Source organism: Scyliorhinus torazame, chromosome 14 (genome assembly GCF_047496885.1).
Source record: "Scyliorhinus torazame isolate Kashiwa2021f chromosome 14, sScyTor2.1, whole genome shotgun sequence".
NCBI lineage: Eukaryota > Metazoa > Chordata > Chondrichthyes > Carcharhiniformes > Scyliorhinidae > Scyliorhinus > Scyliorhinus torazame.
In genome coordinates, this window is record NC_092720.1 from 135,823,548 (window position 1) to 135,840,418 (window position 16,871).

General features: G+C 48.0%; 1 protein-coding gene across 2 annotated transcripts in view; it reads left to right on the forward strand.

Moving 5' to 3' along the window:
- atg4b (autophagy related 4B, cysteine peptidase) overlaps window positions 1-16,871 on the forward strand; it is a 151,109-nt gene that overhangs the window by 96,513 nt on the left and 37,725 nt on the right. For both annotated transcript variants that reach the window (XM_072474933.1, XM_072474934.1), the window contains exon 6: window positions 6,460-6,532. In XM_072474933.1, the coding sequence (XP_072331034.1) occupies window positions 6,460-6,532 (73 nt within the window). The remainder of the gene's footprint in view (window positions 1-6,459; window positions 6,533-16,871) is intronic.

A 16,871-nucleotide genomic window follows, 5' to 3' on the forward strand; every position in this document is an offset into this window, starting at 1 on the left:
AGCAACCCAGTTGTCCCCCCCCCCCCTTTGGATTTCCGCAGCAGCAACCCAGTTGTCCCCCCCCCCCCCCGTCCCCGTCCCCCCGCTAGATCTCTTTCTAGCGTGATTGCTCCCCCCATATTACTTCCGTAAGTCAGCTGACTTCAACTGACCCCGGCTCTCCACGTATTCAAACGTATACGTGAGCAGGGCCTCCGCCTCAACAGGGCCAAATGCTCTTTTGGTCAGACGGAACTCAAGTTCCTCGGGGACCACATCTCCCAGTTAAGTGTGCGGCCGGATGCGGACAAGGTGGCTGCCATCACAGCCATGAAAACGCCAGAGGACAAGAAGGCGGTCCTCCGATTTCTGGGCATGGTCAACTTTTTAGGGAAGTTCATCCCTAACCTCGCCTCTCATACCACGGCTCTCCAGAACCTCAGGAAGACAACAGACTTCCAATGGCTCCCTGCCCACGAGCGTGAATGGAGAGAACTCAAAACCAAACTCACTACGGCCCTGGTCTTGGCTTTCTTTGATCCAGCAAAAGAGACCAAAATTTTGACCGATGCCAGCCAATCCGGCATTGGGGCAGTGCTCCTGCAACGTGATGAGGCCTCATCATGGGCCCCCGTTGTATATGCGTCACGCGCCATGACCCCCACGGAGCAGCGCTACGCGCAGATAGAAAAGGAGTGCCTGGGCCTTCTGACCGGTGTGGTTAAGTTTCACGATTATGTGTACGGACTTCCTCAATTCACCGTCGAGACCGACCATCGCCCGCTGGTCAATATGATGCAGAAAGACTTGAACGACATGACACCTCACCTCCAGCGTATTCTTCTCAAGCTCCGGCGATATGACTTCCAGATGGTATACACCCCAGGCAAAGACCTCATCATTGCTGACGCTCTCTCCAAGGCAGTCAACACTCCTTGTGACCCAGCGGGATTCGTCTGCCAGGTTGACGCCCATGTGGCCTTCGTGGCCTCCAATCTACCTGCCATGGATGAACCCCTCGTCCAAATTCGCCGCGAGACGGCGGCTGACCCCTTGCTACAGCCTGTCATGCGCCACCTAACAGACGGGTGGCTCAAGGGCCAATGCCCTCAGTTCTATAATGTCAGAGGTGATCTGGCGGTAGTAGACGGGGTTCTTCTGAAACTGGACTGCATTGTCATCCCTATTAGCATGCGCCAGCTCATCCTGGAACAGCTACACGAGGGCCACCTTGGTGTGGAAAAGTGCCCTTTTCCACAGGCCCTAGAGGCAGTGTACTGGCCCGGCATTAATGAAGACATAGCCAACACAGTGCTCAACTGCCCCACTTGTCAGCGCTTCCAGCCGGCCCAACTACGTGAGACCCTGCAGCCCCATGAGTTGGACCAAGGTGGGCATCAACCTGTTCCATGCGCTGGGTAGAGACTATGTCCTGATCCTGGACTACTTTTCAAATTACCCGGAGGTGATACGGTTGCACGATATCACATCGTCTGCAGTCATCTGTGCCTGTAAGGACACCTTTGCTCGACACGGCATCCCACTCACGGTTATGTCGGACAATGGCCCCTGCTTCGCAAGCCAGGAATGGTCCAACTTCGCCAGGCAGTACAATTTTGCCCATGTGACATCCAGTCCCCTGTACCCCCAATCCAACGGCAAAGTGGAAAAGGGAGTACATATAGTCAAATGGATCCTCTGCAAGGCCGTCGATGCTGGGTCCGATTTCTACCTCGCTTTGCTGGCCTATCGCTCTGCCCCACTGTCCACTGGCCTGTCGCCAACCCAATTGCTCATGGGTCGCACCCTGAGGACGACAGTGCCGTTCATTCATGTCCCAGACCTTGACCACGTTCCGGTCCTTCAACGGATGCAGCTGTCTCGTGCACAGCACAAGGCGGCTCATGACTCCCGTGCAGCTGATCTCCCTGCTCTGGCTCCAGATGACAACGTCCACACCCATCTTCCGGATGGTGGCTGGTCTGCAACCGCTATTGTCCTTCGGCAGGTGGCCTCCCGCTCGTTCCTGGTTCGTCTACCGGATGGCTCCATTCGGCGCCGCAATCGACACGCCCTTCGTCTCATTCCACGCTCGCTACGTGATCCTCCACTGTCGCCTCGCCCTCCTGCTGACCCTGCCACGGACTATGCAGAGATCCCTGTCACTTTGCATCCTCCTCACTCTGACGCAGTCCAGCCCGCTCCTCAGCCGGCGGCTCCCGACCCACCCTTGAGGCGGTCAACCAGAATTCATCACTCACCTCAGAGACTTAATTTGTGTACTTATAGACTTTCTGAATTGTTTTGTTCTTCCGTTTGATCGTTTACATGGTTTGTATATAGTGTTCATCTCGTTATTCTTGTGACATACTGTTTTTCTGCACCAGGCACCTTCCCATGTAAATAGCTTAGTTCTCATGTACATAGTCCTGTAAATATGTCTTTCACACACACGTAGTTAGGGACATTCTCACCATACACTATTTATTGCCACACATGCACATTCTTTTATAAAAGGGGGATGTCGTAATATACACCAGTATATCATGGTGCAGACACACACTGATGGACACACTGGGACCAATTAACACACACAATACCGCAGCCAATCACCAGTTAGAGCACACGCACTATAAAGACAGGGTGCATCAGAGTTCCCGCTCATTCAAGCTGCAGCTTCCTAGTAGGACAGAGTTCACAGCCTGCAGCACAGACATTCACCATGTGCTGACTGCATCAACTGGTTAGGGCAAGGCAAAGGTCTTTAGTTATAGCTAATATCGTGTTAACCCACAGTGAGAGTATGTTAAACAGTTAATGACTCAATAAAATAGTGTTGCATTATTTCAAGTATTGGTGACCTGTATGTGTTCCACGGATCCAGAGCGCCCTACACAACACGACCCACTTAAGCCCTCACTTCCACCCTATCCGCGTAACCCTAACCCCTCCGAACCTTTTTGGTCATTAAGGGCAATTTATCATGGCCAATCCACCTAACCTGCACGTCTTTGGACTGTGGAAGGAAACCGGAGCACCCGTAAGAAACCCACGTGCAGATTCCGTACAGACAGTGACCCAGCGGGGAATTGAACCTGGGACCCTGGCGCTGTGAAGCCACAGTGCTATCTACTTGTGCTACCGTGCTGCCCACTTAGTCGGAACCCCCAGCTGGGCCGGAAGGAATGAGGCAATTCTTAGGGGGGCTGAGGTTCCAGAAGGGCTGAGGACCCCGATAGGGATTGAAGAAATAGCAGAAGGGCTGAATGCCATTCGGTCGGGTAAAGCCTCAGGCCCGGATTACAAAAAGTTCTCTTGGATGCTGGGGTCGCTGCTGATAAGGACATTTAATGAGGCAAGGGAGAGAGGGGTGCTTCCCCCGACGATGTCACAGGCCACGATCTCACTGATCTTGAAGCGGGAGATGGACCCGGAGCTATGCGGGTCCACAGACCGATCTCCTTATTAAATGTTGACGGCAAACTGTTGGCAAAAATCTTGTCCTCAAGGATCGAAGACTGCATTCCGGATGTGATTGGAAAGGACCAGACTGGATTTGTAAAGGCAGGCAGTTGGCGGCCAACGTTAAAAACCAGGGTGGCACGAGGCAGGGTTTCCTCCCGTCCCCCCCCCTGCTGTTTGCCCTGGCAATCGAGCCGTTGGCCATGGCGCTGAGGATGTCTAGAAACTGGAGGGGGCTGGTTCGGGGAGCAGAGGAGCATCGTCTTTCACTGTACGCGGATGACCTGCTCCTGTATATTTCAGATCCGGTGGAGGGGATGGGGGAGGTCATGCAGATCCTAAAAGGTTTCGGGAATTTCTCGGGGTATAAGTTGATTGTCGGGAAAAGCGAGCTTTTTGTGATCCATGCGAGCAGCCAGGAAAATAGACTGGGAGAGCTCCCGCTCAGAATGGTGGAGAGGAGCTTTCGCTATTTGGGCATGCGGGTGGCTAAGAGTTGGGATGCCCTGCACAAGCTCAACCTAACTCGGCTTGTGGATCAGTTGGAGGGGGACTTTAAGAGGTGGGAGGCAGGGTGCAGTCTGTGAAGATGACGGTCCTCCCCAGGTTCTTGTTCGTCTTCCAGTGCCTTCCCATCCTCATCCCCAAGTCCTTCTTCAAGCGGGTGAACAGGATTATCACGGGATTTGTGTGGGCAAACAAGACCCCGCGAGTTAAAAGACTGATAGTGGAGTCAGACACTTTAGGAACTTTCAAGCGGCTATTGGATAGGCACATGGAGCACACCAGAACGACAGGGAGTGGGATAGCTTGATCTTGGTTTCGGACAATGCTCGACACAACATCTATGTTCTTAGAGCGCAATCCGGGGTTGGGGGTGGGTGTGGGGGGGGGGGGCTTGCGCTGCCAAACTTCTGCAGCTATTATTGGGCAGCGAACATATCCATGATTCGGAAATGGGTAGTGGTGTGGGGGGGGGGGGGGGGGGCGGCATCTTGCAGGGATACTAGCATGGGGGCACTTATAACGGCACCGCTGCCGCTCTCGCCTCACGGTACACCACGAGCCCAGTGGTGATGGCGACACTGAGGATCTGGGCTCAGTGGAGAAGGCATAAGGGGGAGGTAGGGGCCTCAGTCTGGACCCCGATACGAAACAACCACAGGTTCGTCCCGGGTAGAATAGACAGAGGGTTTCTAAGCTGGCACAGAGCGGGTATCAAAAGGATGGGGGACTTGTTTATAGATGGGACTTTCTCTAGCCTGAAGGCGCTGGATGAGAAATTCAGTTTGCCCTCGGGAATACCTTTAAGTACCTGCAAGTCCGCGCTTTCTTGAAAAACAGGTGGTGGAATTTCCGCTGCTAACTTCCCACAGGATACAGGACAGGGTGGTCTTGGTCATGTGGGTAGGAGACGGAAATGTATCAGACATATACCAGGAACTGCAGGAGGCAGAGGAGAGGCCTCGGCGGAGGAGCTGGGTGAGGAGCTGGATGAGGGCCTGTGGGCGGATGCCCTGGGCAGGGTCAATTCCTCCACATCTTGTGCCAGGCTTAGCTTGATTCAGTTTAAGGTGGTCCACCAGGCGCATATGATAGCGGCAAGAATGAGCAAGTTCTTTGGGGTGGAGGACAGGTGTGTGAGGTGTTCAGGGAGCCCAGCATACCATGTCCATATGTTTTGGGCATGCCTGGCGCTTAAAGAATTCTGGCAGGACTTTGCAAAGGCTATGTCCAAGGTCTTGGACACTCGGGTAAAGCCGAGTCTGGGGATAGCGATATTTGGGGTGTCAGAAGATCCGGGAGTGCAGGAGCCGAAAGGGGCCAAAGTCCTGGCCTTTGCCTCCTTGGTAGCCCGGAGACGGATTTTGTTAATGTGGAGGGACGCGAAACCCCCAAGTGTGGAGACTTGGGTTAGTGACATGGCTGGGTTTCTAAGTTTGGAGAGGATGAAGTTTGCCTTGAGAGGGTCCTTGCTAGGGTTCTCCAGGTGGTGGCAACCATTCCTTGACTTTCTCACGGAACGTTAAGTGAGGAGGTCAGCAGCAGCAGCAAACTGGGAGGGGCGGGGGGGGGAGGTATGGGTTGTGGATAGATTTCTCTTGTAAATGGTAGTTATCCCACCTTGTTTTGTTAAGTTGTTAATTTTTTTTTTCTGTCCTTTTTTTGGTAGTGGTTTTGTAAAAATTCTGCAAAATCTTGAATAAAAACAAGTTTTAAAAAAAACAAAACAAGGGTGGCACAGAGTCCAGAGATGCCGATTTTCAGAGTGTCGGAGGATCGGGGAGTCCAGGAGGAGTAAGAGGCCGATGTTCTGGCCTTTGCTTCTCTGGTAGCCCGGAGACGGATACTATTAGCTTGGAGGGACTCAAAGCCCCCAAAGCCAGATACCTGGCTCACTGACATGGCTTGCTTTCTCTGTCTGGAGAAAATCAAGTTCGCCCTGAGAGGGTCAATGTCAGGGTTCCTCTGGAGGTGGCAACCGTTCGTCGACTTTAGAGAAAATTAACCGTCAGCAGAGAAGGGGGATGGTTTAGCTTAGATTAGTGTGTAAGAAAGGTGGGACCTGTGAGGGAGGAAGACAGCCTTTGCACTATGTTTATATTTGTATGTACATTGTTTCTTCTGTTATTGTTACAAAATCACAAATACCTCAATAAAATGTTTGATATAAAAAAAAGAAATAGCTCAGTGGGCTAGACAGCTGGTTTGTGATGCAGCGCGATTTCAATTCCTGTACCAGCTGAGAATTATGAATTCTCCCTCAGTGTACCCGAACAGGCGCAGGAATGTGGCGACAAGGGACTTTTCACAGTAACTTCATTGCAGTGTTAATGTAAGCCTACTTGTGACAATAAAGATTATTTATTTATTTTATTTATGTGAATCCATTTGGAAAAATCATTGATTTCTGCATTACTGGGGGAGAGATTAGTTATTGGGAAGGATGTGTAGGTTGGTAAGCTTGCTTCTGGAAAAAGATGACAATTGTAATTATGTCCTTTCATCTTGGATCAGCTCAAATGGGCGTCGGAGAAGGAAAGTCAATTGGACAGTGGTACGGACCTAACACTGCAGCTCAAGTATTGAAGTAAGTATGAATTGCAGCTGCAGAAGCAGCATGAGAATTTGGTCAACCCCGAGTGAGAATGAAAACAGCTTTCCGAAACCAATCTCTTTACGCTGTGTAAATATTTTAATATCTTGCATGTTTTTTGGTATCTCTCTGCACACATCTGTTACTGAGCCTCTGGTCATAGCCACCTTTCTGATTGGTCAATTTCTGGCACATAGTTAACAGGAACCAGTCAGGTCAAAGCTTCAATATCGTGATGTCACCTTGTCCCTGCAGGCTTGAGTGACCACATAACCTGAGAGTTCCCCTGTCGCCCAGTACAAATCTCTGTGCAGTCACTAGAACTCTCTCCTTGTCTCCTTTTCCACCCTGCCATCCTGCTCCCTCCTGGCCCGTCCTGTGACGAGCTTTTTTTTCCTGGCTCCTTCCTGAAACTATCGCTTTGAGCTGTGAGTTCGCTCTGCCATTTATTGGTCAGGAATTCTTAATCCTGCAGTAGTTTAAATGTATCAGGAATCATCCTTCCCAGGATGTAACAATCCCTGCTCTGGAATAAAGTGACAACTTCAGGTGGGGTATAGGACCAGATTGTATTAGCAGCTTGTGTTAATTCAGTTAAAAAAAATTGTGCACCGATTACTGAGATACTAATTAAACTGTGCACAGAAATGCACTGGAGTCACAATCTGCTGATTAGTAAAAATTTAGAGATCATCCTTTAATGACCAATGTAAAGTGCTGGATATTAATACAATTGTTCTATTTAATTAAATTTTTGCAAGTTAACTTTGTATTTATAGAATGGCTGTGGTAACTGCATGCAGTATTTTCTACTTATCAGAACTCCTGTGACATTGCTCATGGTGAGTAGGAGGATAAGTTTTATTAAAATTAGAATGTTATTCAAGTGTGATGGGAAAGTGTAAATGATAGAAGTATGCGGAATGCATTTAGGAAGATACTGTATTTGGGATTAGCTGCTATCGTTAAACAGGCAAGTGTGTGAGGAGTAGAGAGATTGGGATGCAGATTGGATGCAATGTGGGAAATAGTGTCTGGGGGGGAATTGGATTGGATTGGATTTGTTTATTGTCACGTTTACCGAGGTACAGTGAAAAGTATTTTTCTGCGAGCAGCTCAACAGACCATTAAGTATATGAGAAGAAAAGGGAATAAAAGAAAATACATAATAGGGCAACACAAGATATACAATGTAACTACATAAGCACTGGCATCGGATGAAGCATACAGGGTGTAGTGTTAATGAGGTCAGTCCATAAGAGGGTCATTTAGGAGTCTGGTGACAGTGGGGAAGAAGCTGTTTTTGAGTCTGTTCATGCATGTTCTCAGACTTCTGTATCTCCTGCCCGATGGAAGAAGTTGGAAGAGTGAGTAAGCCGTGTGGGAGGGATCTTTGATTATGCTGCCCGCTTTCCCCAGGCAGCAGGAGGTGTAGATGGAGTCAATGGATGGGAGGCAGGTTCGTGTGATGGACTGGGCGGTGTTCACGACTCTCTGAAGTTTCTTGCGGTCCTGGGCCGAGCAGTTGTGATGCAGCCCGATAGGATGCTTTCTATGGTGCAGCTGTAAAAGTTGGTACGGGTTAATGTGGACTTGCCGAATTTCCTTAGTTTCCTGAGGAAGTATAGGCGCTGTTGTGCTTTCTTGGTGGTAGCGTCGACGTGGGTGGACCAGGACAGATTTTTGGAGCTGTGCACCCCTAGGAATTTGAAACTGCTAACCATCTCCACCATGGCCCCGTTGATGCTGACAGGGGTGTGTACGTACTTTGCTTCCTGAAGTCAATTACCAGCTCTTTAGTTTTGCTGGCATTGAGGGAGAGATTGTTGTCGTTACACCACTCCACTAGGTTCTCTATCTCCCTCCTGTATTCGGACTCGTCGTTATTCGAGATCCGGCCCACTATGGTCGTATCGTCAGCAAGCTTGTAGATGGAGTTGGAACCAAGTTTTGCCACGCAGTCGTGTGTGTACTGGGAGTAGAGTAGGGGGCTAAGTACGCAGCCTTGCGGGGCACCGGTGTTGAGGACTATTGTGGAGGAGGTGTTGTTGTTCATTCTTACTGATTGTGGTCTGTTGGTCAGAAAATCGAGGATCCAGTTGCAGAGTGGGGAGCCAAGTCCTAGATTTTGGAGCTTTGATATGAGCTTGGCTGGGATTATGGTGTTGAAGGCGGAACTGTAGTCAATAAATAGGAGTCTAATGTAGGAGTTCTTGTTTTCGAGATGCTCTCGGGATGAGTGTAGGGAAATGGTGTCTGATGTGGACCGGTTGCAGCGGTATGCGAATTGCAGTGGATCAAGGCATTCTGGGAGTATGGAGGTGAATACCCTCCCTGGTTGAGTTATACCTTCTTCCAGACGACACTGCTAAAGAATTATCATCCTCTGACAGACCACTGTCCCTCCTGGTTCACATTGTTCAGTCCAGTATTTCCACTGCTACTATCAGAGAGACTTCATCAACATAATATCCATATTCTAGAAGTGTGATTTATAATGAAGCGGGTCACCTTCTCGGGTGTGCAATTCCCTGGCCCAAGAATGGCCCAAAGTGTATAGGGAACAAATATCATCTCCAAAGGGGGAAAACCGACAAAGCCTGTGCACTGGGTACTTTAAAATTCCTGTTTGATCTAATGAAAGCTTTTCTACTTGGAGATCAATAAACGAAGGTAGAGCGTCAGCGCCAACTCGTGTCTAGAGACTTTAACTGTAAACACATGAGAACCTTTCTTATTGAACCATTTCAGTGTAAGATTGTAACGTATTGTATTGTAATGTAATTCAATGTAATATTGAAAAATCCCACTGAAACATAATGGTTACCACAGGAAAGGGTTATTTATATCAAACAAAGGGTAGGTTGGGACATAATTAAAATGGGAAATTCCGTATGGAGTTGTTGGCATAGATATTTTAGCAAGCCAATGTGTACCAGTTGATTTCCTGTGATGGTGTATATGGAGTCAAATACAGTATTCATATACATTAATGATTCGGAGGAAGGAACTGAAGGCACTGTTGCTAAGTTTGCAGATGATACAAAGATCTGGGGCCGGATTCTCTGAGCCCGGGGCCGGGCCGGAGAATCGCCGCGACCGGCGCGAATCGCGCCACGCCGCCCCGACGGTGGCACGCGATCGGAGAATCGGCGCCATTGGCGTCGGTGCAGCGCTGACCTGGGCCTGCTCTACGGGCCCCCCCTGCCGATTCTCTGCCAGGGATGGACCCAGCGGGTACCGAAAAACCCGAGTTCCGCCGCCGCCATTCTAACCTGGTCTTACCCGGCGGGACCTCGGCTGGAAGGGTCCGGTGGCGGCCTGGGGGAGGGGGGATCCGACCCTGCAGGGGGTCCTCCGCTGTGGCCTGCCCCTTGATCGGGGCCCACCAATTGGCGGGCCGGCCTCTCGGGCTGGGGCCCTCCTTTGTTCCGCGCCAGCCCCTGTATCCCTGCGCCATGTTGCGTCAGGGCTGGAGCGGAGAAGGGAGACACCACGCATGCGCGGACCGGCGGTGCCCATCTGATGCCGGGATCGGCAGCTGGAGCGCCGTGGGTCGCGCCAGTGCCGTGCTGGCCCCTGTAGGGGCCAGAATTGCTGAACCTGAGGCCATGTTGACGCCGTTGAGAAACGCGACGGCATTTACGACGGCGTCTACACTTAGCCTCAGGATCAGAGAATCCCGCCCCTGTAGAGGGGCAGGTAATATTGAGGAAGCAGGTAGTATTGAGAAAGCAGGTGGGCTGCAGAAGGACTTGGACAGGCTAGAAGAGTGGGCAAAGAAGTGGCAGATTGAATGCAATGTGGAAAAGTGTGAGGTTATGTACTTTGGAAGGCGAAATGGAGGCATAGACTATTTTCTAAATGGGAAGATGCTTAGGAAATCAGAAGCGCAAAAGGACTTGGGAGTCCTTGTTCACGATTCTCTTATGGTTAATGTGCAGGTTCAGTCGGCAGTTAGGAAGGCAAATACAATGTTAGCATTCATGTCGAGAGGGCTAGAGTACAAGACCAGGGATGTACCTCTGAGGCTGTATAAGGCTCTGGTCAGATCCCATTTGGAGTATTGTGAGCAGTTTTGAGCCCCTGTATCTAAGGAAGGATGTGCTGGCCTTGGAAAGGGTCCAGAGGAGGTTCACAAGAATGATTCCTGGAATGAAGAGCTTGTTGTATGAGGAACAGTTGAGGACTCTGGGTCTGTACTGATTGGAGTTTAGAAGGATGAGGGGGGATCTTATTGAAGCGTACAGGATACTGCGTGGCCTGGATAGAGTGGACGTGGAGAGGATGTTTCCACTTGTATGAAAAACTAGAAGCAGAGGACACATTCTCAGGCTAAACGGACGATCCTTTAAAACTGAGATGAGGAGGAATTTCTTCAGCCAGAGGGTGGTGAATCTGTGGAACTCTTTGCCGCAGGAGGCTGTGGAGGCCAAATTACTGAGTGTCTTTAAGTCAGAGATAGCTTTTTGATCAATAAGGGGATCAGGGATTATGGGAGAAGGCAGGAGAATGGGGATGAGAAAAATATCAGCCATGATTGAATGGCGGAGCAAACTCGATGGGCTGAGTGGTCTAATTCTGCTCCTATGTCTTATGGTCTAAGTGGGGTGGAGACAATGGGACGATTGGACAAGTCATCATTTTGACTTCATATATTCTGACATTTTTATACACATTACATAAAATAATCTAGTGTCCAGAATTGTACTGAAAACTGCCTATGTAAACATGTCACATTGTAATTCCACCTTGCTGCAAGAGGTGGTGGTGCTGCCGCAGTACCTCCAGGAAGAAGGTATAATCACGTTTACATCGACAGTTTCTATTGTAAATGTGGACATAGCTAAATTTACAATGGAAAGCAGCATTGGGAAGTACACTGAAATATGTCGGATTTTTAATCGATTATAGATGTTTGTGAGGATCTTCAAACTATAGCTCAAATATGAGTCATTTTGTGACTAAGGTTATTTCTCAATATATTTTATGTGATTTCTTGTGGCGTTGTTCTTGAACAGAAAATTATGCCCGGAAATGATTGGTGATATCAGGAATTTATTAACTAGTTTTGTGGTGTTCTCCTGTTATTTTAACATGTGCTTTGCCTTGTTTCATTCAACTAAGTTTTTTTTTAATAAATATTTTATTGAAAATTTTTGGTCAACCAACACAGTACATTGTGCATCCTTTACACAATATTGTAACAACACAAATAACAATGACCTATTTTACAAACAAAACAAAAAAAAATGAATAAATAATAAATAACAAAAATGAAAACTAACCCTAATTGGCAACTGCCTTATCACAAGTAACACTCTCCAAAAATATAATTTAACAGTCCAATATATAATTATCTGTAGCAACGACCTATACATATTATACAGTATATATTAACAACCCTGAGAGTCCGGTTCCTCCCCCCCCCCCCCCCCCCCCCCCCCCCCCATCCTGGGCTGCTGCTGCTGCCTTTTTTCATTCCATCTATCTTTCTGCGAGGTATTCGACGAACGGTTGCCACCGCCTGGTGAACCCTTGAGCCGACCCCCTTAGAACGAACTTAATCCGCTCTAGCTTTATAAACCCTGCCATGTCATTTATCCAGGTCTCCACCCCCGGGGGCTTGGCTTCTTTCCACATTAGCAATATCCTGCGCCGGGCTACTAGGAACGCAAAGGCCAAAACATCGGCCTCTCTCGCCTCCTGCACTCCCGGCTCTTGTGCAACCCCAAATATAGCCAACCCCCAGCTTGGTTCGACCCGGACCCCCACTACTTTTGAAAGCACCTTTGTCACCCCCATCCAAAACCCCTGTAGTGCCGGGCATGACCAAAACATATGGGTATGATTCGCTGGGCTTCTCGAGCACCTCGCACACCTATCCTCCACCCCAAAAAATTTACTGAGCCGTGCTCCAGTCATATGCGCCCTGTGTAATACCTTAAACTGAATCAGGCTTAGCCTGGCACACGAGGACGACGAGTTTACCCTGCTTAGGGCATCTGCCCACAGCCCCTCCTCGATCTCCTCCCCCAGCTCTTCTTCCCATTTCCCTTTTAGTTCTTCTACCATAGTCTCCCCTTCCTCCCTCATTTCCCTATATATATATCTGACACCTTACCATCCCCCACCCATGTCTTTGAGATCACTCTGTCCTGCACCTCTTGTGTCGGGAGCTGCGGGAATTCCCTCACCTGTTGCCTCGCAAAAGCCCTCAGTTGCATATACCTGAATTCATTCCCTTGGGGCAACCCATATTTCTCGGTCAGCGCTCCCAGACTCGCGAACTTCCCATCCACAAACAGATCTTTCAGTTGCGTTATTCCTGCTCTTTGCCACATTCCATATCCCCCATCCATTCCCCCCGGGGCAAACCTATGGTTGTTTCTTATCGGGCACCCCCCCAAGGCTCCAGTCTTTCCCCTATGCCGTCTCCACTGTCCCCAAATCTTCAGTGTAGCCACCACCACCGGGCTTGTGGTGTAGTTCCTCGGTGAGAACGGCAATGGGGCTGTCACCATAGCCTGTAGGCTAGTCCCCCTACAGGACGCCCTCTCTAATCTCTTCCACGCCGCTCCCTCCTCCTCTCCCATCCACTTACTCACCATTGAAATATTAGCGGCCCAATAATACTCACTTAGGCTCGGTAGTGCCAGCCCCCCCCCCCCCCCCCCCCCCCCCCCCCCCCCCCCCCATCCCTGCTACGCTGTAAGAATCCCTTCCTCACTCTCGGGGTCTTCCCGGCCCACACAAAACCCATGATGCTCTTTTCAATCCTTTTAAAAAAAGCCTTCGTGATCACCACCGGGAGGCACTGAAACACAAAGAGGAATCTCGGGAGGACCACCATCTTAACCGCCTGCACCCTCCCTGCCAGTGACAGGGATACCATATCCCATCTCTTGAAATCCTCCTCCATTTGTTCCACCAACCGCGTTAAATTTAACCTATGCAATGTGCCCCAATTCTTGGCTATCTGGATCCCCAGGTAACGAAAGTCCCTTGTTACCTTCCTCAACAGTAGGTCCTCTATTTCTCTACTCTGCTCCCCTGGATGCACCACAAACAACTCACTTTTCCCCATGTTCAATTTATACCCTGAAAAATCCCCAAACTCCCCATGTATCCGCATTATTTCTGGCATCCCCTCCGCCGGGTCTGCCACGTATAGTAGCAAATCGTCCGCATACAAAGATACCCGGTGTTCTTCTCCTCCTCTAAGTACTCCCCTCCACTTCTTGGAACCCCTCAACGCTATCGCCAGGGGCTCAATCGCCAGTGCAAACAATAATGGGGACAGAGGGCATCCCTGCCTTGTCCCTCTATGGAGCCGAAAATATGCAGATCCCCGTCCATTCGTGACCACGCTCGCCATCGGGGCCCTATACAACAGCTGCACCCATCTAACATACCCCTCTCCAAAACCAAATCTCCTCAACACCTCCCACAAATAATCCCACTCCACTCTATCAAATGCTTCATTCAACTAAGTTAATATCTCTGTTAAAATAACAGGTAGAAGAAAATCATAAATACCTACAGCATTTCTCGGCTATTATTGCCATCTGTTCTTCAGGGCTTTTAAGCAACTGGTCCTACTGTTAATCTTTCTCTCACTCTGCCTGCCTTTATCTTGGATTGTTCCTTCTTGTCTCTCATTAATTTTCTCTCTCTTTTTAGAGATTGTTGAGAATATGGGTACTTTCTATTTCAAACACTTGCAACAGCTAGTATTGCCACATTTAAGGGGAGGCTTAAGAACTTGGGAAGTGGAGCATGTCATTTGTCCCTTCGAACCTGTTCCCTCATGAAAGCATGGGTGATTTTAATTTCATATCCCACCCTTTGCCCCATGTACCTTTAGTTCATACAAATATAAGAATCTCCGATTTAAAATTTACTGTTTGCAGGAGAAGAGCTCCAAATGTCCCCCACTGTTTACAGAAAGAGGTATTTCATAACTCCTGAAATGCCTGGCACTATTTTTTAAGCTACATCCCCTTGACCCAGACTCCCCATCAGTGGAAATAGTTTATCTTTATCTGCCCAATCGGTTCCCCTGAAAGCATTTGAGAACTTTCATCAAATCACTCTTCATCATCAAAATAGTGGAGAATATATAGTTTACGTAATCTCTTAAGTGTCCAGGCGCCATTCTGGTAAATCTACACTGAATACCTTCTAAGGCCAATATATCCCTCCTACGGTGTGGTGGCCAGAACTGCACTCTGTTCCTGGTATGAGAACATAATATCGGAAATAGAAGCAGACCCTGGAGGCCTGCTAGCAATTCGGTGTGATCAAGGCTGACCTGATTGTGACCTCAACTTCACTTTGCTGCCCTCCTGTTTGATCTAAGCAGGGTTTTGTGTAGCTGTAGCATGACTGCTACCCCCTTATATTCTAGCCCTCAAAATATAAAATACAGCAATTCATTAACCTGTGATTATTTTCTGTCCCGTTCATGATATTTTAATAATCATTGTACATGAATCACCAAAATCTCTTTGGGCTTCCAATGTTTCCAGCTTTTCATCTCTTAGAAAGTACCCTGTTCTATCCTTTTACGTGAATGAGCTTTCACTTGCCCACATTGAAAGGTTTCCCCATTCAATTACTCTATTAATTTATTTAATGGTTCCATCTACACTGCTTATAATCTCACCAATCTATGTGTTGTTAGAACAGAAGAAATAGGTGCAGGAGTAGGCCATTTGGCCCCTCCAATCTGCTTTGCCATTTGGTAAGATCATGCCAGATCTTCTCATTGTGATCTTAACTCCACTTTCCTGCCTGCCCCCATTGACTCCCTTGTTGATCAAAAGTCTGTCGAGCTCAGCCTTGAATATATTCAATGACCCAGCCTCCGTTCTCTGTGAAAAATAATTCCAAAGTCTAAAACCTTCTGAGAGGAAAAGAAATGCCGCCTCGCCTCCATCTTAAATAGGAGACCCCTTACTTTTAAACTGTCCTGCTGAGTTTTAGACTCCCCAAAAAGAGGAACATATTCCAGGCATCCACCCTGTCAAATTCCCTCAGAATCCTGTATCTTTCAATAAGATCCTCTCTCATTCTTCTAAACGGCAATGAGACTTGGATAATGTGGCTCTCCATTCCCTTATCTAAGATGCAGATAAACATAGTGAAATAAATAAACATATATAAATAAATGTTATGAATGTAGTTCAGGCCCCGCCACATACAGGGCACCAGCACCTCTTGCTAATTAGAGTAACAGCTCATTTCCTGTCTTCTGACGTTCAGCCTATTTCCCAGCCAGGTCATTTATTTTTGCCTTCAAATCCATGAACTTCAACTTTAACAATCTTGTATGGGACACTTGACTGATACCTTCTCGAAGTCCGTAGATGTAATATTTATGGACAGTCCCTATTCCACTACTTCAGTCACCTCTTTAATCAGATTTGTCAGGCATGATCAACCTTTACAAATCTGTGCTGATGTTCTGATTAACTGAAATATTTCCGTGCTCCTTAGTCTATGTTAAGAGCCTTAACTCTACCCTTAAATAATAGTCTCTAGTTATTTCCTGACAATAGATATTAGACTATTAGTCTAAAGAAGGCAATGGCATAGTGGTATTGTCACTGGACCAGTAATCCAGAGATCCAGAGTAATGCTCTGGGGACCCACGTTCGAATCCCACCACGGCAGATGGTGGAATTTGACTCCCAAGAAAAGAAAATCTGGAATTAAAAATCTACATGTGACTCCAGATTTGCAGCAATATGGTTGCCGCTCAAGGGAAATAAGGGATGGAGCAACAAAAACCGGCCTTGCTAGCAACGCCCACATCCCATGAAAGAATAAATAAAACAAAAGACTGACTGGTCTATAATTCCTTGTTTTCCCTTTGTAAATAATGGAGTGGTATATAATTTTCTAATCTAAGGGAACTGTTATAGTTGGGACATCCACAATGCTTTACTTCCTTCAAACGTCATGATGGTCCTCACTCTTTTCGTGCCATTAGTTTCTTCAATACTGTTATATTGCTTGCATCAACTTTGGTGATTTCCTGCCCCTGATTCGATATTAATTTCTGTAGAAATTATTATACAAGTCAGAAAAGTAACACAATGAATACATGAGGAGGGTGGGAATAAAGGAATATGGAGGCAGGTTGGGAAGAAATAATTGGAGTGGGAGGAGGAAGTGGAACTTTTGGCCCTTTGAGCCTGACTATCCCTTGAATCATTAAGATTGTGGTTGATCTACCTCAGCCACGCCTTCCTGCACTATCCCCATATCCCTTGATTTCCTTGGTATTCAAAAATGTATTGATCCCTGGCTTGAATATGTTCAACAA